General features: G+C 40.0%; 2 protein-coding genes across 2 annotated transcripts; one reads left to right on the forward strand and one right to left on the reverse strand.

The window, feature by feature from the left end:
* The first annotated feature begins 1,315 nt into the window (after positions 1-1,315).
* On the forward strand, positions 1,316-2,959 carry LOC142523169 (F-box/kelch-repeat protein At3g06240-like). Its single transcript, XM_075626824.1, has one exon. It carries the CDS (start codon positions 1,353-1,355, stop codon positions 2,580-2,582), a length of 1,230 nt encoding a protein of 409 aa, XP_075482939.1. The 5' UTR covers positions 1,316-1,352; the 3' UTR covers positions 2,583-2,959.
* A 93-nt stretch (positions 2,960-3,052) lies between these two features.
* LOC142523170 (large ribosomal subunit protein uL10-like) lies at positions 3,053-21,158 on the reverse strand. Its single transcript, XM_075626825.1, has 6 exons — positions 20,961-21,158; positions 4,927-5,077; positions 4,708-4,776; positions 3,905-4,003; positions 3,433-3,826; positions 3,053-3,353 (listed from the first exon to the last, which is right to left on the reverse strand). Exons 1-5 carry the CDS (start codon positions 21,065-21,067, stop codon positions 3,701-3,703), a joined length of 552 nt encoding a protein of 183 aa, XP_075482940.1. The 5' UTR covers positions 21,068-21,158; the 3' UTR covers positions 3,053-3,353; positions 3,433-3,700.
* Between the last annotated feature and the right edge of the window lie 285 nt (positions 21,159-21,443).

A 21,443-nucleotide genomic window follows, 5' to 3' on the forward strand; every position in this document is an offset into this window, starting at 1 on the left:
AAACAATTTGAAGAACACTTCAAAAACTTTCAGATCAACGAAGAATGATAATAACAAATATTCTCTTTACACATTCATCGATTTTATAAGCAATTTTTCAATATTCGATCAAAAACACGCCATTTAACAGGGCGTGTTAATTGATTTGAACCGATACATTTCATCACTGTGTCACCACAAATTATTTTGAGCTGCTCGTGACATCCCATCTCTCTGCCACTACCATTCTAATTATTAATAAAAAAAACATAACAAAATCAAGTCACACCATCCAAGATGGCGTGACTTGAAATTTTAAAAAATCAGATAGCGTGATTTTTTGATCTAAAATCTTTTACGCCATCTTCATTGGCGTGATACGGTATATTATTAACCTTTTCTCGTATATATTATTTATTCAATTTCTTTTTTTTCGCAGTAAACAGTGAAAAAACCCTAGATTTGAATCCATTACTCAAATCCCTTACTTAATATATATATATATATATATATATATATATATATATACCCACACACGCAATGCACGTCGTCATATAGCTAGTTTTAAATAATGAAATATTGGGAAACGCAAAGAATACATGTGAAGGAATAATTGAAACCAGAAAGATTCATTAAAATATCATTATCAATTTTTTTTCCCTGATATTAATTAAAATATTTTGTAATTTTAACCAAAATAAGTAAATTTAATACTAGATAAATATGACGTATCAAAACTAAAGGGTTTGCACATGCATTAATAATATTAAGAAGATAGTTATTTATCCACAAATTTTTTTTTTTAAATCAATTATTACATGTGCATAGATATGGTCAATAATGATTATTTTTAATAACAGTTAGGATACAAAGCGATCCTTTCAGTTCATATATTTCGATTGAATTTGAGATATCGGTCTGTCGGGCTCCAATCGACTCCAATTACTTACGTGTACGTTCAAAGTATCATATCTCATTTGCATATAGCATACATTCTACTCAAACCCGAGATTCTCATCGCCTTAAATTGGAAATTAGAAGGTTTGATAATTTTATTCTCTATTTAAAATCGACCAATTTAGAGTTTAACTAAATTTTTTATGTTATATTTCGAATTCATTCAATTTTCAATTACTAAAAAGAATATTTACAATTCTAAATCTCTCAAATCCAACAAATAAGTGATAGCCCACTTCTAAAATTCAATTTGAGTTGTCCAAGTCCAACTTTTCATTCAACAACATATATAACAATAACAGCAGAATAATACACGCAAGAGAAAGTTTCAACTTTAAGACCAATTCTCAACTTCCTATAGTGTGTATATGTAATATATATACATCACTCTAAACTTATAAAGGCATTCAACAAAAATGAGTAAACTACCATCAATCTTGATGGATCTACCCTCAGAAATAATCGTCAATATCCTATCAAGACTTCCATCCCGAACCATCGTAAGCTGCAAATGCGTTTGCAAGCAATGGCACAAGCTACTCTCGAGTCCGGAGTTTGTCAAATTCCATGTTTCTGTTTCAACTCCTGAAGTGCTTGTCCTTCAAATAGATCCAAAGGGTGAGTGCCTGTGCAAATTCGTCGAACATGAAGACCAGTTTCAACATCAACTACAAGGTTTTCGCTGGAATCAGGCAATTAAATTTGATCCCAAAACATTCATTAGCTCCCCAGAAGATTACCGACTGGAGATGAAAGGTTCAGTAGATGGTTTTCTTTGCTTGCAATACAGCAGCAAAATAGATGATGTGATTTGTGTATGCAATCCAATAACTCGAGAGTACATCTCTCTTCCCAGACTTACACGCGTTGTGGAGTATGCTAACTTTACTCATTATGGATTCGGGGTAAGCTCGATAACCGGTCAATACAAGGTAATTTATATGTTTCAGAAGAGTGTGCGCAAAGTATGGCAGTGTGTAAGGTCTGAAAACTACGAGTGTGAATTCTATGATTACATGGTCTACACGCTTGGGGCAGGTTCTTGGAGAAGCACTGCAAGAAACTCCCCATTCGATCAAGCACACCTTTTCTTTGGCGTGTTTCTGAATGGAAATCTACATGGGTTGGTGCAGAATTCTTCCAGATCAGCCATTTCAATATCATGTTTCGATCTTGAAGCTGAATCATTTGAGCCCTTTTCTCCTCCTCCATATCCGCTAAAGCTGGTATGGTTTGGGGGCTGTGATATTTTAGGCGTTTTGGATGATTGCTTGTGTATTTGTGACAGTAGCAGCTTAAGAGATGAGGGGGGCATTGTTTTCTGGACGATGAAGGAATATGGTGTTACTGAATCATGGACGAGGCTGTTCGTTTTTGTGGGAACACAAATATGTTCTTCTTTTCCGTTCGAAGTTGTTCACCCCATCGGAGGTTATAAAAATGGTGACATCTTGTTTTCTTGGAAAGATCAGATGGTGTTTTATTATAGCAGCAAGACTGAAACCAGTCATAAAGTTGATATACATGCTCAAGATTTAGATACAGGTGGTTGGATCAAGACAACCCTCCACAATTCAAGCTTTCTTTCACCTGAAAGTTTCGATGAGGAAAAGGTGATCTCCTTTGCGGACTTGTCGGGTTGTTAGCCCTTTAACAGCAGATCCAGCAGGGGTAGAGTGAGCTTTGTTTCACTCAAAAGCTTTAATTTACTTCTAGCAATTAAAGGAGATTTGTCTTTGTAATTTGAGAAGCATTAGTGAGTACTTTGGCATTTTTAGAACATGCATCAACGGAAAAGGTAGATTCTCGGAATAATGTTGATCTGAATATTTTGAGGAGCATTATAATTATAAACGAACGAAGAATATTCGAAAGAAATATATGAAGTCGCAAATCTGTCGTGTACCAAATGCAGACAATATTATATCACAACCGAACAATTGGTTGGGAAGTTCAAAAATAGAATTTGCTTGGGAATCAAATTAAATAAATAAATATATGCATGATGAAAAGTTAATTTTTCTATATTTTTTAACAAACAATAAAATCATGGCAAAGGGTAGTGAGACCAGAACTTTTTCCCAATAACAAATAGACCTTCAACTTTGAAAACAAATAAAAACTAAAGCATGATAGCATTTGGTAAATATGTAATTCTGTAACATATGAGACTAGAAAACTAACAAGGTAGTAGGAGGCTGAACATCAAAAAATTTGAACCAAACTCGATAAAACTTTCACAAACAAAAACAGAGGGATCCAGATTAACAGACATAGAACTCAGTCAAACAGGCTTCGCCGTCTGACTCCTCATCGGGCTCTTCTTTCTTCTCCTCTTCTTTGGCAGATGGAGCAGAAGCAGCACCAGCATTAGACACAGCTACCGGAGCAGCTGCAACAGCAAACTTGCTTGGATCCTACATAATTAGGATAAGACCCCATTAGAACATATCAAATACATGGACAGTAACTAAAAAACAAAATATCAAGCCTTACCGCGAGATATTCTTTAACTTTATCAGCCTGAGGGAAGGAGTAATCAGTTTCAACAGCGATGGCCAAAACATTCTTATAGGCGTTAATGAACATGTGTGGTGCAGCAGCGAGGGTCGGGTATGAGACCGCAAGTGACAAGGAAGTGATCATGGAAACACCCATTGCAAACTTCTCGATGAGATCATCTTCTGTCAAATCAAGCACCTCAGGGCTGAACACAGATCCATTATCATATACAGTGGTGATAATGAGACCATATGAGAATGGCCTAATTCCAAGTTTTGCAAGCAATGCCTGCTTCAGAGGAACCCACTTTATCACCCTTCTTGATAAGTTCCTCGGGAGTGATAATTTCGACAGTACCTTTGTTAATCTTGGTTGGAATGTTGAGGACCTATACAGAAACATCTTTAGATACTATCTTACTGAACATAGGAAACTGAAATAACATAAAAAGTGAATAAAAAGAGACCTGGAAGAAGGAAGTTTGTGATGGATCAAGACCAGTGTTACCAGGTGGGACGATGACATCAATAGGAGCCACCAAACCAACACGAGCAGGTGCTCCAACCTGTTAAGAATCAAGCAGGCACGGCAACATAAATTTAAAGATATGAAAAGAAGTGAAAAATGGGCAAGTTATCAACATAGCATTCTTGAACGCATAACTAAAGTCTGCAAATACATCTCGAAGCATCACACATGAAGTGATTTTATCCCAATCAAGTGTTTCCACACTATCAATAAGTTCACCCGTTGGCATAGTTGATGCATTAAAGAGTTGAATAAAGAGATTAAGAAAACATCGTAACCCAGAAATGACCATAAAGGGTTTCACCAAAAGGTGCTTTTCGAGCTACACTGATAGCATGGTTATCACATCGCCACATCACCACCTAGTAAGGTGCCCTGAAATAATCAAGATAAAAAATTTCCTAAGATGATTTGCTGGCAATCCCATATGGAGGATAAATATTGCATTCCACAAACTAGTAGGCCTAAGTACCCAACCGACAAATGTAAACTAAAAAATTGTTTACATTAGTTCATGGACAGCATAGAAATGTTGAACTAAACATCATGAATCTCAAAGCTTGATACATACCAAACAACAACTAATACAAAGTAAAAAGATAGAGAAAAAATAACACTTTGCTCTTGGAAAGAAAGAAATATACATGCAAGACACATAATGTGTGGCACAAAAACAGATCAATAAAAAAATACACTGATCGGGACAGTGTATAACTGTACATAACAAGAATATCAATTTACCTTGTACTTGGCGACTTCCTCACTGACTTCCTTCAAGTCACCCTTAGTGAACACCAATCCAACATTTCCCTGGCCGGGTAAGAAGTCTCACACAATTAAACGCGATGTATAACGAAAAATCTCAACATCCCACAACACAGGTCTCCGAAAAAATAAAATCATCCCACATATTTACCTACAACGAACATAAAATCAAAAGAAGGTTCAGTTCACACTCACAACAAGGAGGGGAATGAGGTTAAGAATGGCGTTGTTTCCAGTCTTTTCCGCATGAATCCTGATGCTCCTTTTCATCATAGTGTTCTTGCCCATGAGCACCACGGAATCACCATGTAAACCCGTCCTGATGTTCTGCAGCTGATTCGACCCGACATTTGTTGGTATCACGTGTGGAAATTTTAGATAATAAAATCTGAAAATAAAGAATAAACTGGACATCGAGATTTACGTGGAAAATCCCTAATAATAAAAACCACGGGCAAGATGAAAAGAATTTCACTATAATATTTTGTGGTGTACAACCCACTCACTGTGTTTCCAAAGAGAACATACACTATCTTAATACAGGAGAACAAAACACCTCACAAATATTATAGAACTAAGCACTCAAATGCTTATAAGAATGAGAGAAAACTCGAAGAAGGTATGATTTCAGAATGAAGGAAGGAGCTCTATTTATAAAGCCCCTTGACCGTGTGAAGACGCGTATAAAACGCGTCTTCCATCTTCCACGAAATTTCCTCCGAAATAGCAACCCACGTTTCTTTTGTCAATTCAATTCAATAGAGTATGCCACTTTGGCCCTACCACCTATTGCCGACATTTCTCCCACTTGAGATTTGATTGAGAATCAAACACATCTCCACACATCCTTTCAATTTTGCCATTCCCTGCTGCTTACGTTTCCGCTAGGCCACTTGAGGATCTACACCACTCAAACTTTTCAATGTTCACTGGTTTGGTCAGAACATCAGCTATGTTATCTTTTGTATAGATTTTCTGCATATCCACGCTTCCCTCCTCTACTACTTCTCGCACAAAGTGAAATTGGACTCCAATGTGTTTCGTCCTGGAATGAAAGGCTGGATTCCTTGTAATGTGCAAGGCACTCTGACTGTCACAAAAAAAGAAACATTTTCTTGTTTGTGCCCGATCTCCTCCAATAACCTTTTGATCCATATTGCCTCCTTGCAACCTTGAGTAACTGCCATGTATTCTGCCTCTGTTGTAGATAATGTCACAACTGTCTGCAGTTTTGAAACCCAGCTTACTGCTCCCCTCGTAAGTGTAAACACATAATCAGTAGTAGATTTCCTCTTATCAGGATCACCTGCATAATCTGAATTGACATTGTAGTGGCCCATGTTTCGTACTTGAAAATTTGCGGAATAATTTAAAATTTTCTCTTTAAATAAATAAAATGCCTCGTTCATAAAATATACTGATAAAAGATTCAATGTTTAAAGTAGCAGCGGAATAAAAGCTTTAAATATCGAGACAGCAGGGGAAGTAAATATTTGTTTCAAAGCAACAACTTAAAATAATTCATCGCGATAAAATGAGTTTGCATAAAATAATAAATAAACTGATAAATGAGTTCCTCGGGTTCCTACTACTGCCGACCCAAGATGGCTCACTGGTCCCCGCCCTCGGTCTCGACCTCATCAGCACCTACAACAATCAAGTCTAGTGAGTCTAAAGTCTCAGCATACATATATCGTGAATAACGAGTAAAATATATCATAAAGTTTCATGCCGGGTAAAAATATCATGGCATAAAACAAAACGTGAAAATATCTTGTCATGAGTAATTATAAATATGTGCATAACTGAACTGAAAATCGTAAGTGAAATGCTTGCTCGATAGAGCCCTGTAATGAAATAGCATATAATAATTTTCTGTTGAGAATATGTTCTACGCAAGTGGCCCATAACGTGAAATGAATCGTCTGATCAGACTAAACCACAATATACTGGGCGGTAGAGATCATCACAACTCTTGGACTGGATATCCGTACCCATACATGAACATGGACCGGTCAGTAGCCACCGGATGAAGTAATAATCCCATGATAAGCTGCAATCCCATGAACGTGAGGTGGCCAGGAGCAATATCGCATATATCTCAAAAATGAACATTTTATATTTTTATGCACGTAATATAATTAAATTCCTGAGTTATTTTACAAATTTGGGTTGGATCGTTCCCAAGCTCGCTGCGACCTAATTTTAACATGAAAAACATGCACATAACTTGACTTGACCATCCCAATAACTTATCTTGACCAACGCTTCAAAATCGAACTAAAAACGAGACTATTACGCCCAACAAACTTAATATTTAAACTTGACTCTGTACCAACCCGAAACAACATCAAATCATCATTTAGTCATGATTAAAATACACCTAAAATAGTGGAAAATAATTAACAAGGGCTGTAATACACGAAAATTGTGCATGGAGGCCAAAATTATGAAACGCTCTTTCGAGAGTCACTTTGGCACATTGCACCGTAAATTCTCGTACGACCTCTAAACTTGACCAAATCGCAAACCGCCAAAAACATGACCTTCATAACTCAATAAGGCACTGTCCAGTCCAAGGCCATAGGCTAAAAGCCAACCAAGAACTCGAAACACACCTCTGAACCGAAGGTAAAGTTGCTGTCCCGAAAATTACAGCAGCAGCTGTTGCGCTTCCTTGCGTCGTTTTCAAGGCTAATGGCCATTGGGTCTTGAACCACCGACCAGAGCTTCTTACCAACATCCTAAGGTGTGGTTTGAACCATGGCTAAGGGCCCTAGGCCAACCACAATTCCTGCCAACACCTATGACAATACAAGCTTCACCCGAGAACACACACATTGCACGCGTGGGGGCGTTGCTTGTTTTGCTGTCAAATGAAGGATCCAATTGCTATGAGGTTAACCATGGTCCATGCTAGACATGCTAAGGTGTTGTATGAGTCATGGTTAAGGGCTAGAAGCCAATCACAACCCACTTGACAGCTAAAAACCGAAACTCAACACACTCAACAAAAACCAGAATTTTAAAACCGAAGGGGGCTGTTCTTGTTTATTTTGAAAACCGATGGGACCCTGAACCAAGCCATGAAAGGGCATCTTGATCACGTCCTAGAAATTTCAAGGAAAGATTCTAACCATGGCTACAGCCCCTAGGGCAACCAAGATCAGAACACTTGCCTTAGACAAACAACACAAACAAATCAAAACTCATAAATTGCCATAAGAAGAGTTGCTGTCAAATCTCTTCCTCCAGCGTGTAGGGGCTGGTACCAATGGACTAACACGACCCTAACATGCCTTAGTACATGTCTAGATGCATCCTTGGGTGCCTGGAAGCGATTCAACCTCCTGAAACCACAAAACCATCAAAAACGTGAAGCACAAGTGGGAGGGCCAAAAATCTGTGCAGAATTTTTATAACACTTGCTGTACAATTTCGGTTTATGCTCCATGAAACATGATCCTATTTTGATTTAAATTACTTATATGGCTTGATTGAAGAGAAAAGAAACGTATATACATGCCTTAAGTTGTTTTTTTACAATAAACAACACAATACGTCGGATCGGGAGACACGACAACGGAAATGAAGACACCTTGCTATTGTTGTTGCCTTGGCCAAGAATGGGAGCTGCCAAATCTCCTAATTTTCGTGTTAGGGAGAGTGAAGAAGGTGGTGAAGGCTTGTGGTCAAATAAGGTGGTGCATGTGGGAGTAAATGATGCCAAGTTGGGGGGGGGGGGGGGGGGGGGGGGGGAACATGCATGATGAATGGGTAGCCTTTGTTTGTTGTTGGGGGAGTTAAATGGTGTCAAGTTGGGGATTGTGTGAAGTGGAGAGGACCGAGACATGTCTTCCCAAATTGGTGTAGGATTTGTTTAAGTTTTGCTAAGTAGAATCCTATGTTAGATAAGCTTGATTAAAAGGTTAATTAAGCATAATCTTGATTATTAAGAAGCCTACAATTAAATTGGTAATTAATTAATTAAAGTAGACTTAAATCCACTTGATTTCATTAAAATAAATTATTTCTTAGCTCGGAATAAATTTAAGAATATTTTTGGATCAAAAATTCATCTCCGATTTCCTATCTCCGGTCCGATCTAGCGTATATATCTAAAAAGTTAAAATTTGAAATACGCGATTTAAAATCCTTATAAAAAAAATAACGTAAATGATTTAAATGCAATTAAATCAACAAATTCCTAAAATAATAATAATTTAAAATTAAATAATAGATATTATGCACATATTTACGCATATTGGTTTTTCGGGTACTACAACACTCCCCCCTTTTAAATAAAATTTCACCCTGGAAATTATCACTGAATAAATCTGGAAAGCGACTCCGCATCTTTGACTCTGGCTCCCAAGTAGCTTCCTCATCGGAATGATTAAGCCACTTGATCTTCACTGATTTGATCACCTTGTTCCGAAGCTTCTTCTCCTTACGATCTAAGATCTGCACTGGTCTCTCTTCATAAGACAAGTTCGAAGAAATCTGCAACGGTTCAAAGTTCAACACATGAGAAGGATTCGCTAAATACTTCCTCAACATCGACACATGGAACACATTGTGTACTCCGGCCAGATTCGGCGGAAGAGCAACACGATATGCTAATGTCCCAACTCTGTCGAGGATCTCAAATGGTCTGATGAACCTCGGACTAAGCTTTCCTTTCTTCCCGAATCTCATGACACCCTTCATCGGTGCTATCTTCACGAAAACATGGTCGCCAACGGCAAACTCTAGATCTCTCCTCCTCTGGTCGGCATAACTCTTCTGTCGACTCTGAGCAGTCCTCATCCTGTCACGAATTACGACTACTAGATCAGCAGTCTGCTGAACGATCTCTGGTCCTAACTCTGATCTCTCGCCTACTTTATCCCAATGAATAGATGATCTACACTTCCTTCCGTACAGTGCTTCATAAGGAGCCATACCTATAGACGACTGAAAGCTGTTGTTATAGGTAAATTCCACTAATGGCAACTTCAATTCCCAGCTCCCTGAGAAATCGATGACACAAGCACGGAGAAGATCCTCCAAGATCTGAATAATTCTCTCTGATTGACCATCTGTCTAAGGGTGAAAAGCTGTGCTAAACAACAACTTCGTACCCATCGCTGAATCCAGACTCTTCCAAAATGAGGAAGTGAATCTCGGATCTCTGTCAGAAACAATAGAGGCTGGGATACCGTGCAATCAGACTATCTCACGGATATATAACTCGGCATACTGAATCATGGAGAAAGTCGTCTTAATAGGCAAGAAATGCGCTGACTTGGTAAGACGATCAACAATCACCCATATAGCATTCGAACCTCTAGCCGACTTCGGTAAACCAACCACGAAATCCATGTTAATGTTCTCCCACTTCCACTCGGGAATGGGAAGTGGCTTGAGTAAGCCGGCTGGTCTCTGATGTTTAGCTTTCACAAGTTGACAAGTCAAACACTCGGATACAAATCTTCGGATCTCTCTCTTCATACCGGGCCACCAATATAACATCTGCAGATCCTTGTACATCTTCGTACTCCCAGGATGAATAGAGTATGGGGACATGTGGGCCTCGGTTAATATGTCTGCTCGAATAGAATCGCTGCTAGGAACCCATATCCTATCTCGATAACGAACAATGCCATCACTCAATGTGTACAAAACACTGCCCTTCACCTCATCTCTCTGCCTCCACTTCGCCAACTGCTCATTAGATGACTGACCGCTGCGAATACGGTCTAATAAAGAAGACTTAATCGTCAAGGTAGATAGACGGAGAACTCTACCTCGAGTATAAATCTCTAGGTCAAACCTCTGAATCTCACTCTGAAAAGGCCTATGAACTGTCAAATGAGCCATCACTGCGACTTTCCGGCTTAAAGCATCCGCTACTACATTAGCTTTACCAGGATGATAGCTAATGTCACAGTCATAATCCTTGACTAACTCCAACCAACGCCTCTGACGCATATTCAACTCTTTCTGCGTAAAGAAGTACTTGAGGCTCTTGTGGTCGGTAAAGATCTGACACTTCTCTCCGTATAGATAATGCCTCCAAATCTTCAAGGCAAATACTACGGCGGCCAACTCTAGATCGTGGGTAGGATAATTCTTCTCATGTGTCTTCAACTGACGAGAAGCATATGCTAATACCTTCCCATGCTGCATCAATACTGCGCCCAAACCGAGCTTCGAAGCATCGGTATACAATACAAAGTCTCCGGGCCCTGACGGCATGGCCAATACTGGTGCTGAGATAAGGGCTTGCTTCAAAGTATCGAAGCTCTTCTGACACTCTTCGCTCCACACAAATTTAATATTCTTCTTTGTCAACGACGTGAGTGGAACTGCGATAGAGGAGAATCCCTGAATAAACTTCCGATAATATCCTGCTAGCCCAAGGAAACTACGAATCTCTGATGCATTCTGCGGCACAACCCAATCCTTGACTGCTGCAACTTTCGCTGGGTCCACCTCAATACCACTGCTAGAAACGATGTGGCCTAAGAATGCCACCTTCTCTAACCAGAACTCGCACTTACTGAACTTTGCGAATAGCTTATGCTTCTGTAGGGTCTGCAAAACTGTGGTTAGATGTCTGATGTGATCCTCTTGATTCTTAGAGTAGACGAGAATGTCGTCTATGAACACTATCACAAATTGATCAAGATACGACTGAAATACGCGATTCATGAGATCCATGAAGATCGCTGGCGCCTTCGTCAAACCAAATGGCATCACAAGGAACTCGAAGTGGCCATAACGAGTCCTAAAAGCAGTCTTGAGAACATCGGCGTCTTTCACCCTCAACTGGTGATAACCAGAACGCAGATCAATCTTTGAGAAAACTGAAGCTCCCTGCAACTTGTCAAATAAATCTTCAATCCTCGGAAGTGGGTATTTGTTCTTCACTGTAACCATGTTCAACTCCCGATAGTCAATGCAAAGCCTCATCGTGCCATCCTTCTTCTTCACAAACAAGACTGGCGCGCCCCATGGTGAAAAACTCGGGCGAATGAACTCCTTGTCGAGAAGTTCCTGAATCTGCTTCTTAAGTTCTGCCATTTTTGTCGACGCTAATCGGTACGGTGCTTTTGAGATCGGAGTCGTACCTGGCATAAGCTCAATAGAAAACTCCACCTCTCGCTCGGGTGGCATACCAGAGACGTCCTCAGGAAAAACGTCTAGAAAATCCCTAGCAATTGGGACATCGGAGGCTGACTGACTGGGTGTCTCGGGAACGGATATAAAAGTTGCCAAAAACGCTCGACACCCTCTATGCATGAGCTTTCTAGCCTGGGCACAAGGTATAATGCGCGGTAAAGGAAAGTACCTGTCTGGCTCGAATAATAACTGCTCCATCCCAGGCGGTCGGATTAGAATGGATCTCCGCTGAAAGTCGATCAAAACTCTGTTCCTTAGTAGCTAGTCCATCCCCAGGATAATGTCAAACTCTGGCATCGGCAAAACGATAAGATCCACATAAACAAGATTGCCATGAAGCTCGAGGTCTAAGTCTCAGATTACATTAGTAGCTGCCATTTCCTCTCACGAAGGCAGTACTACTGAATAGGCTATATCTAGCCCAATGGTCTTGACCTTGAGAAAATTAGCAAAGGTCTCCGAAATGAATGAGTAGCCCGGAATCTATCAAGGCTTTCGTAGCTGAACCAGCTATAAAAATTCTCCCTGAAAGGTTGGAACGTCAAGCTAAACCCAATAATTAATAGAACTAACTTATAGACATGCAAAGGTCAAAGTTCTTCTAACCTAAATTCCCGAAATAACACTGATTAGAGCATGCAATCCTATCATCAATTCTATGTTCAAAATCTCAATCCAAAATCTCAATTCCCAAAACATTGAATTTCGAATATTAACTTAAAGCTTTAAGACACCTGTCATGAGCATTGTGTCTGGGTTCGTCTCTGCTGCATGGAGAGCAAAGACTCTGCCTTGGGTAGGCAGGCTCCCCCGAGGGCATTGCTGCAGCAAGTGGTCTGGACTACCACACTTGTAACACTTCCCTGACCCATACATACATGCACCAGCATGGCGGCGTGTGCACCTAGGACAGACTGGGTGCTCAAAAGTCCTCGGGACTACGCGTCCCTGCTGCTGCTGCTGTCCTCTGTTCCTGGGTGGGCCGTGGAAAGGCCTCTTATTCTGGGGCTGCTGCTGAGGAGGAGGGCGATGTGGCACTTGGATTGGTCGCTTGCCCTGGCGGTCTCTCTCTATATCAATCAGGTCCTGCTCTGCAGCTAGAGCTCTAGAGACAGCGACGTCATAAGTAGTAGGGCCAGCCACCCTAACATCACGGCGCAAGATCGGCTGTAGACCATCCAGAAAGTGTCTCAGCTTTGCTCCCGCATCATTGGAAATCAGGGGTACGAAATGGCAACTCCTCTCAAACTTACGGATGAACTCCGTAACAGTCATATCTCCCTGCCTTAGGGTCATGAACTCCCTGGTTAACCTGGAACGCACCTCGTCAGTAAAATATTTGGAGTAGAATACTTCTGTAAAACGCGTCCAGCTCAGAGTAGCCAAGTTCAATGCTACGGATGCTCCTTCCCACCATAAGCGGGCGTCTCCTCCAAACAGATAGGTCTCACAACGAACTTTGTCCTCATCTCCAAGCCCCATGAACTCGAAGATAACCTCGAGGGACTTAATCCAGCCCTCGGCAATCATGGGATCTGTCGTCCCTGAGAACTCCTTTGGTCTCATCTTCATGAATCGCTCATAGGTCGTCTCAGGTTTGGGCGGCCTAGCTACCGCTGCAGCATTGTTCCCCGCGAACTGTGCGAAGAACTGAGTCATACCCGCCATCATCTGGGTATGCATATCAGGTGGTGGAGGAGGTGGCGGTGGACCTCTATCCTCATAACGGTTCTGAGTCTCATCAGCCTCGCTTTCAGCACCCCTCGGGCGGTCAATAACTCGTCTAGGAGGCATACTGTACCATGTAAAATCCTTACGTAACCAACATGCAATATTTCTACTATTTTTCTTGAAATTTAAATATATAATTGCTAAAACATAGTCTTGACATAAAAATATTTTTCATGAGAACATGCTGATAAAATATTTCATGAGAACATGCTGGTAAACTATTTCATGCTCAAAAAAATTGTAATACATGAAAGTCGGACTTATAAACTGAAGACGTGACTTCGTGAGCTTCTCGAGAACAGTAGTAGTACAACCCTTTACAAGAACATAGGCTCTGATACCAACTGTAGTGGCCCGTGTTTCGTACTTGAAAATTTGCGGAATAATTTAAAATTTTCTCTTTAAATAAATAAAATGCCTCGTTCATAAAATATACTGATAAAAGATTCAATGTTTAAAGTAGCAGCGGAATAAAAGCTTTAAATATCGAGATAGCATGGGAAGTAAATATTTGTTTCAAAGCAACAAATTAAAATAATTCATCGCGATAAAATGAGTTTGCATAAAATAATAAATAAACTGATAAATGAGGTCCTCGGGTTCCTACTACTGCCGACCCAAGATGGCTCACTAGTCCCGACCTCATCAGCACCTACAACAATCAAGTTTAGTGAGTCTAAAGACTCAGCATGCATATATCGTGAATAACGAGTAAAATATATCATAAAGTTTTATGCCGGGTAAAAATATCATGTCGTAAATCAAAATGTGAAAGTATCTTGTCATGAGTAATTATAAATATGTGCATAACTGAACTGAAAATCGTAAGTGAAATGCTTGCTCGATAGAGCCCTGTCATGAAATAGCATATAATAATTTTCTGTTGAGAATATGTTCTACGCAAGTGGCCCATAACGTGAAATGAATCGTCTGATCAGACTAAACCACAATATACTGGGCGGTAGAGATCATCACAGCCCTTGGACTGGATATCCGTACCCATACATGAACATGAACCGGTCAGTAGCCACCGGATGAAGTAATAATCCCATGATAAGCTGCAATCCCATGAACGTGAGGTAGCCACAAGCAATATCGCATATATCTCAAAAATGAACATTTTATATTTTTATGCACGTAATATAATTAAATTCCTGAGTTATTTTACAAATTTGGGTTGGATCGTTCCCAGGCTCGCTGCGACTTAATTCTAACATGAAAAACATGCACATAACTTGACTTGACCTTGCAAATAACTTATCTTGACCAACGCTTCAAAATCGAACTAAAAACGAGACTATTACGCCCAACAAACTTAATATTTAACCATGACTCTGTACCAACCCGAAACAACATCAAATCATCATTTAGTCATGATTAAAATACACCTAAAATACTGGAAAATAATTACCAAGGGCTGTAATACACGAAAATTGTGCATGGAGGCCAAAATCATGAAACGCTCTTTCGAGAGTCACTTTGGCACATTGCACCGTAAATTCTCGTACGACCTCTAAACTTGACCAAATCACAAACCGCCAAAAACATGACCTTCATAACTCAATAAGGCACTGTCCAGTCCAAGGCCATAGGCTAAAAGCTAACCAAGAACTCGAAACACACCTCTGAACCGAAGGCAAAGTTGCTGTCCAGAAAATTACAGCAGCAGCTGTTGCGCTTCCTTGCGTCGTTTTCAAGGCTAATGGACATTGGGGCTTGAACCACCGACCAGAGCCTCTTACCAACATCCTAAGGTATGGTTTGAACCATGGCTAAGGGCCCTAGGCCAAACACAATTCCTGCTAACACCTACGACAATACAAGCTTCACCCGAGAACACACACATTGCACGCGTGGGGGCGTTGCTTGTTTTGCTGTCAAATGAAGGATCCAATGGCTATGAGGTTAACCATGGTCCATGATAGACATGCTAAGGTGTTGTATGAGTCATGGTTAAGGGCTAGAAGCCAACCACAACCCACTTGACACCTAAAAACCGAAACTCAACAAACTCAACAAAAACCAGAATTTTAAAACCGAAGGGGGCTGTTCTTGTTTATTTTGAAAACCGATGGGACCATGAACCAAGCCATGAAAAGGCATCTTGGTCACGTCCTAGACATTTCAAGGAAAGGTTCTAACCATGGCTATAGCCCCTAGGGCAGCCAAGATCAGAACACTTGCCTTAGACAAGCAACACAAACAAATCAAAACTCATAAATTGCCATAAGAAGAGTTGCTGTCAAATCTCTTCCTCCAGCGTGTAGGGGCTGGTACAAATGGACTAACACGACCCTAACATGCCCTAGTACATGTCTAGATTCAGCTTTGGGTACCTGGAATCGAGTCAACCTCCTGAAACTACAAAACCAACAAAAACGTGAAGCACAAGTGGGAGGGCCAAAAATCTGTGCAGAATTTTTATAACACTTGCTGTACAATTTCGGTTTATGCTCCATGAAACATGATCATATTATGATTTAAATTACTTATATGGCTTGATTGAAGAGAAAAGAAACGTATATACATGCCTTAAGTTGTTTTTTTACAATAAACAACACAATACGTCGGATCGGGAGACACGGCAACGGAAATGAAAACACCTAGCTATTGTTGTTGCCTTGGCCAAGAATGGGAGCTGCCAAATCTCCTAATTTTTGTGCTAGGAAGAGTGGAGAAGGTGGTGAAGGCTTGTGGCCAAATAAGGTGGTGCATGGGGGAGTAAATGATGCCAAGTTGGGGGGAGGGGGGAACATGCATGATGAATGGGTGGCCTTTGTTTTGTTGTTGGGGGAGTTAAATGGTGTCAAGTTGGGGATTGTGTGGAGTGGAGAGGATCGAGACATGTCTTCCCAAATTGGTGTAGGATTTGTTTAAGTTTTGCTAAGTAGAATCCTATGTTAGATAAGCTTGATTAAAAGGTTAATTAAGCATAATCTTGATTATTAAGAAGCCTACAATTGAATTGGTGATTAATTAATTAAAGTAGACTTAAATCCACTTGATTTCATTAAAATAAATTATTTCTTAGCTCGGAATAAATATAAGAATATTTTTGGATCATAAAATTCATCTCCGATTTCCTATCTCCAGTCCGGTCTCGCGTATATATCTAAAAAGTTAAAATTTGAAATACGCGATTTAAAATCCTTATAAAAAAATAACGTAAATGATTCAAATGCAATTAAATCAACAAATTCCTAAAATAATAATCATTTAAAATTAATAATAGATATTATGCACATATTTACGCATATTGGTTTTTCGGGTACTACAGACATAGCCCCTAAGTGTAAAATCTGATCTTCCATAACATAATGCAGCATTTGAGGTACCCTTAATGTATCTAAGGATCCTCTTAACAGTGCTCCAATGCTCTCGTCCAGGATTCGCCATATACCGACTAACTGCTCCCACTGCTTGAGCAATGTCCGGTCTTGTACAGATCATGGCGAACATCAAACTTCCCACTGCTGATGCATATGGTACTATAGACATCTACATCCTCTCTGCTTCACTGCTAGGACACATCTCGGAGGATAATTTGAAGTTAACAGGAAGAGGGGTCGAAATTGGCTTACTATCTTGCATGTTGAAGCGTTGCAAGATTTTCTTCAAATAATTTTTCTGGGAAAGCCAAATATTTCTGTTACTTCTATCTCGGTGAACTTGCATCCCTAGAATCTTGTTTGCTGATCCCAAGTCCTTCATATCAAATTCCCTAGCCAACTGTGCCTTCAATCCTTGGACCTGATCTTTGTTGGGGCCTGCTACCAACATGTCGTCTACATACAACAGCAAAATAATATAATCATCACCAGACCTCTTGAAATATGTACAAGGGTCTGCACTCAGTCTGTTATATCCAAGGCTCATGATATAGAAATCAAATCTCTTGTACCAACACCTCGGCGCCTGTTTGAGACCGTACAGAGATTTCTTTAACCTGCAAACCAAGTTCTCTTTGCCTTTTTCCGCTAAACCTTCTGGCTGGAGCATATAGATTTAATTTTCAAGATCTCCATGAAGAAACGCCATTTTCACATCTAGCTGTTCTAGATGTAGATCAAACACCGCACACAATGCCAGCACCACTCTGACTGTTGTAAGCCGAACCACAGGAGAAAATATCTCATTGAATTCAATGCCTTCTTTCTGAGCATACCCTTTTACCAACAATTTGGTACGATACCGCTCCACTTGGTTATTGCCATCACGCTTGATCTTATAGACCCATCTGTTTCCAATGGCTTTCCTCCCTCGTGGTAGTGTAACAAGATCCCAAGTTTTATTCTTGTCCAGTGCCTCCAATTTTTCTTACATTGCTATCATCCACAAGGATACATCCGAGCTTTGAGTAGCCTCGTTGAAACTCGATGGATCACCATCCTCTGATAATAGACAATATGCAATGTTGCTTTCAGTGACATAATCTGAAAGCCAACCTGGTGTTCTTCTGTCTCGAGTTGACTGCCTCACATTGGAAACTTCAGACTCAACATGTTCTTGTTCTTCGTGCTCTGGTACTACTTCACAAGAAACTTGACCTTCGTCCGTCTTATATTCCACCTGAAAAATAGTAGTTTCTGAATTCTGTGTGTCTTTGTCTCCTTTTACTTTATCTTCCTCGAAGATAACATCCCTGCTGATGACAAGCTTGTGAACAGTAGGATCCCACAAGCGAAACCCCTTTACTCCATCAGCATAACCCAAGAAGATACATTTTCTGGATTTCGAATCCAACTTCGATCTTTCTTGCTCATTGTACAGAACATACACAGGACTTCCAAATGTATGCAAATGAGAATAATCCGTTGGATTCCCAGTCCACATCTCCATCGAAGTCTTCAGATCAATCGCCACTGAAGGAGAACAATTGATAATATAACAAGCAGTTTTGACTGCTTCTGCCCAAAATGACTTTTCTGGACCTGAAGTCCTCAACATAGCTCTTGTTCTGTCCAACAAAGTTCTGTTCATCCGCTCCGCCACTCCATTCTGTTGAGGTGTGAAAGCCGTCATGAATTGTCTCTTGATGCCCTCATGTTGACAATATGCATCAAATTCATCACTGGTATATTCTCCTCCATGTCAGTCCTTAGACACTTGATTTTCTTTTCAGAATCAAGTTCAACTCGCGCTTTGAAATCTTTGAAGATCTGGAAAATATCTGATTTCTTCTTGATTGGATACACCCAACATCTCCTAGAGAAATCATCAATGAACAAGATAAAGTATCTCGCTCCTCCTAGGGATACAACCGGTGCTTGCCAAACATCCGAATGAATCAGCTCCAATATGCTTTTGCTCCTGGCAGTAGAAGTGCCAAACTTTAATATGTGTTGTTTACTGGTAACACAATGCTCACAAAAGGGTAGTGACACTTTTGTAAGTCCCTGCAGCAGCTTCCGTTCTGAGAGAATTTTCAACCCTCGTTCTGACATATGCCCGAGCTTTCTATGCCATAACACTGTTAATTTTTCTCCTGAACCATTTGATGCAACAGCTAATTCCGCCTCTTTGTGTGTTTCTCCCAAAAGTACATACAGATTTGCAGCAACCTTTTCCGCCTTCATAACCACAAGCGCGCCTTTCACAATTTTCATGATCCCGTTCTCGATCCGAGTTTTGCACCCGATATCATCCAATTGCCCTAAGGACAAAAGATTTTTCGTCAGTCCTTTCACATGTCGTACCTCCTGTATGGTGCGAATGGTGCCATCAAACATTTTAATTTTGATAGTACCAACCCCAGCGATTTCCAAGGCATGATCATTTCCCATGAATACAGATCCTCCTGAGATTGGTTCATAATGATCAAACCATTCTCTCCGAGACGACATATGCCACATCGCTCCTGAATCCATTATCCATCTATCACAAAATTTGTGTCTGCCTTCTGCAACAGTTGCTGCTTCGCTGAATAATATTTCACCACTGCCTGAAGTACTAGCCACATTTTCTCGAGAACTTTTATCTATACTCGTACACTCTTTCTTGAAGTGCCCTTTACCGCCACATTTAAAGCAGTAAATATTTTTCTTCTTACTTCTTGACTTTGATCTACCTCGTCTTTGGCTCCCACTGGAGTCACGGTCCATAAATCTTTCTCTTATCATCGGTAAAGCCTCTGCCTGCTTCGATGTTACCAACCTATCTTCTTTATTCTTGCGCCGACTTTCTTCTCCGATAACCGCAGTTAAGACATTTTTGAATCTTAGAAAGCTTATAAGAATATTGTTGGTAATGTTGATGATAAGTTGATCATATGAATCTGGTAGACATTGAGTAGAAGCTCAGCACGTTCATTTTCCCCTATTTTATGCCCCATGGAAGTGAGTTGGGCAAATAGAGTATTTAGTGTGTTGATATGGTCGGTCATCGATGAAGATTCCGTCATCCGAAGAGTATAAAGCCTTCTCTTTAGGAAAATCATGTTGTGTAGCGACTTGACCTCGTACATCTTTGTTAGAGTATCCCAGATAACTTTGGCTGTTTTTATCTCAAAGATACTTGACAAAACTTCATCATCTATAGCCAAGTGTAAATTGGCAACAGCATTATCATTCATCTCATTCAATTTCCATCATCTATAATCTCCACCGGTCTATCTCCAATAGCCGCCAAATAATTCTCCTTTCTTAAAACTGCATGTATCTTTATTTTCCAAAGCATAACATTGCTTCCGTTGAACTTTGCTATCTCGTACCTTCCCGCCATTATGCCTACAACAATTTTAGTAGACTGGACAAAATAATCCCGCCTTAAATAAAAAATATCAAAAAATCTTTTCTGATGTGGAAGATCAGTCTAGGCTGCAACCACAGAGCATACTCAGAATTTTAAGAAATTTTAAACCAAGGCTCTGATACCACTTGTTGGTCCCACATGTGGAATTTGAGACAATAAAACCCGAAAATAAAGAATAAATTGGACACCGAGATTTACGTGGAAAACCCCTAAAAATTATTAAGGTAAAAACCACGGGCAAGATGAAAAGAATTCCACTATAATATTTTGTGGTGTACAACCTACTCACTGTGTTTCCAAAGAGAACATACACTCTCTTAATACAGGAGAACAAAACACCTCACAAATATTATAGAACTAAGCACTCAAATGCTTATAAGAATGAGAGAAAACTCAAAGAAGGGATGATTTCAGAATGAAAGAGGGAGCTCTATTTATAGAGCCCCTTGACCATGTGAAGACGCGTATAAAACGCGTCTTCCATCTTCTACGAAATTTCCTCCGAAATAGCAACCCACGTTTCTTTTGCCAATTCAATTCAATAGAGTCTGCCACTTTGGCCCTACCACCTATTGCCGACAACATTGTCGGCCGCCACGATCAAAACCTGCGAGTAATCGTCGAGGAGATTGCAGAGTTTCTGGTCGTATGCGATCTTCTTGTCCGCCTTGGAAACCTTGGGCGCCATTGGTGTAAGTGAAAGAAGCAACAGTGCTCTAAAACCCTAATAAAAAAACCCTAAATAGAAGAAGTCCCGCGGCCACAGGCCCCCAGCTGACTCATTTTAGGTTAAAGAAATTAATTATTTTTAAAATTAATAATTAAAATCATATTTTTATTTTAAATGAAATGACTGAAAACCAAAGAATATTCAGGGATAAAATTTGGATAGCTCCTATGAAATATAAAGGGAGACTGAATTCCGAATAATTAATTTCAACCATGTTGAATGTAACTTTTAAGCATGCACGTTAATGTTATAATCGACAGAATTAGAGCCCGGCAATGTAATACCTTAGCAACATCTAAAATCAATATAAAGACAGTTTCCAACACAAGACTTA

This window comes from Primulina tabacum, chromosome 13 (assembly GCF_025594145.1).
Source record: "Primulina tabacum isolate GXHZ01 chromosome 13, ASM2559414v2, whole genome shotgun sequence".
Lineage (NCBI taxonomy): Eukaryota > Viridiplantae > Streptophyta > Magnoliopsida > Lamiales > Gesneriaceae > Primulina > Primulina tabacum.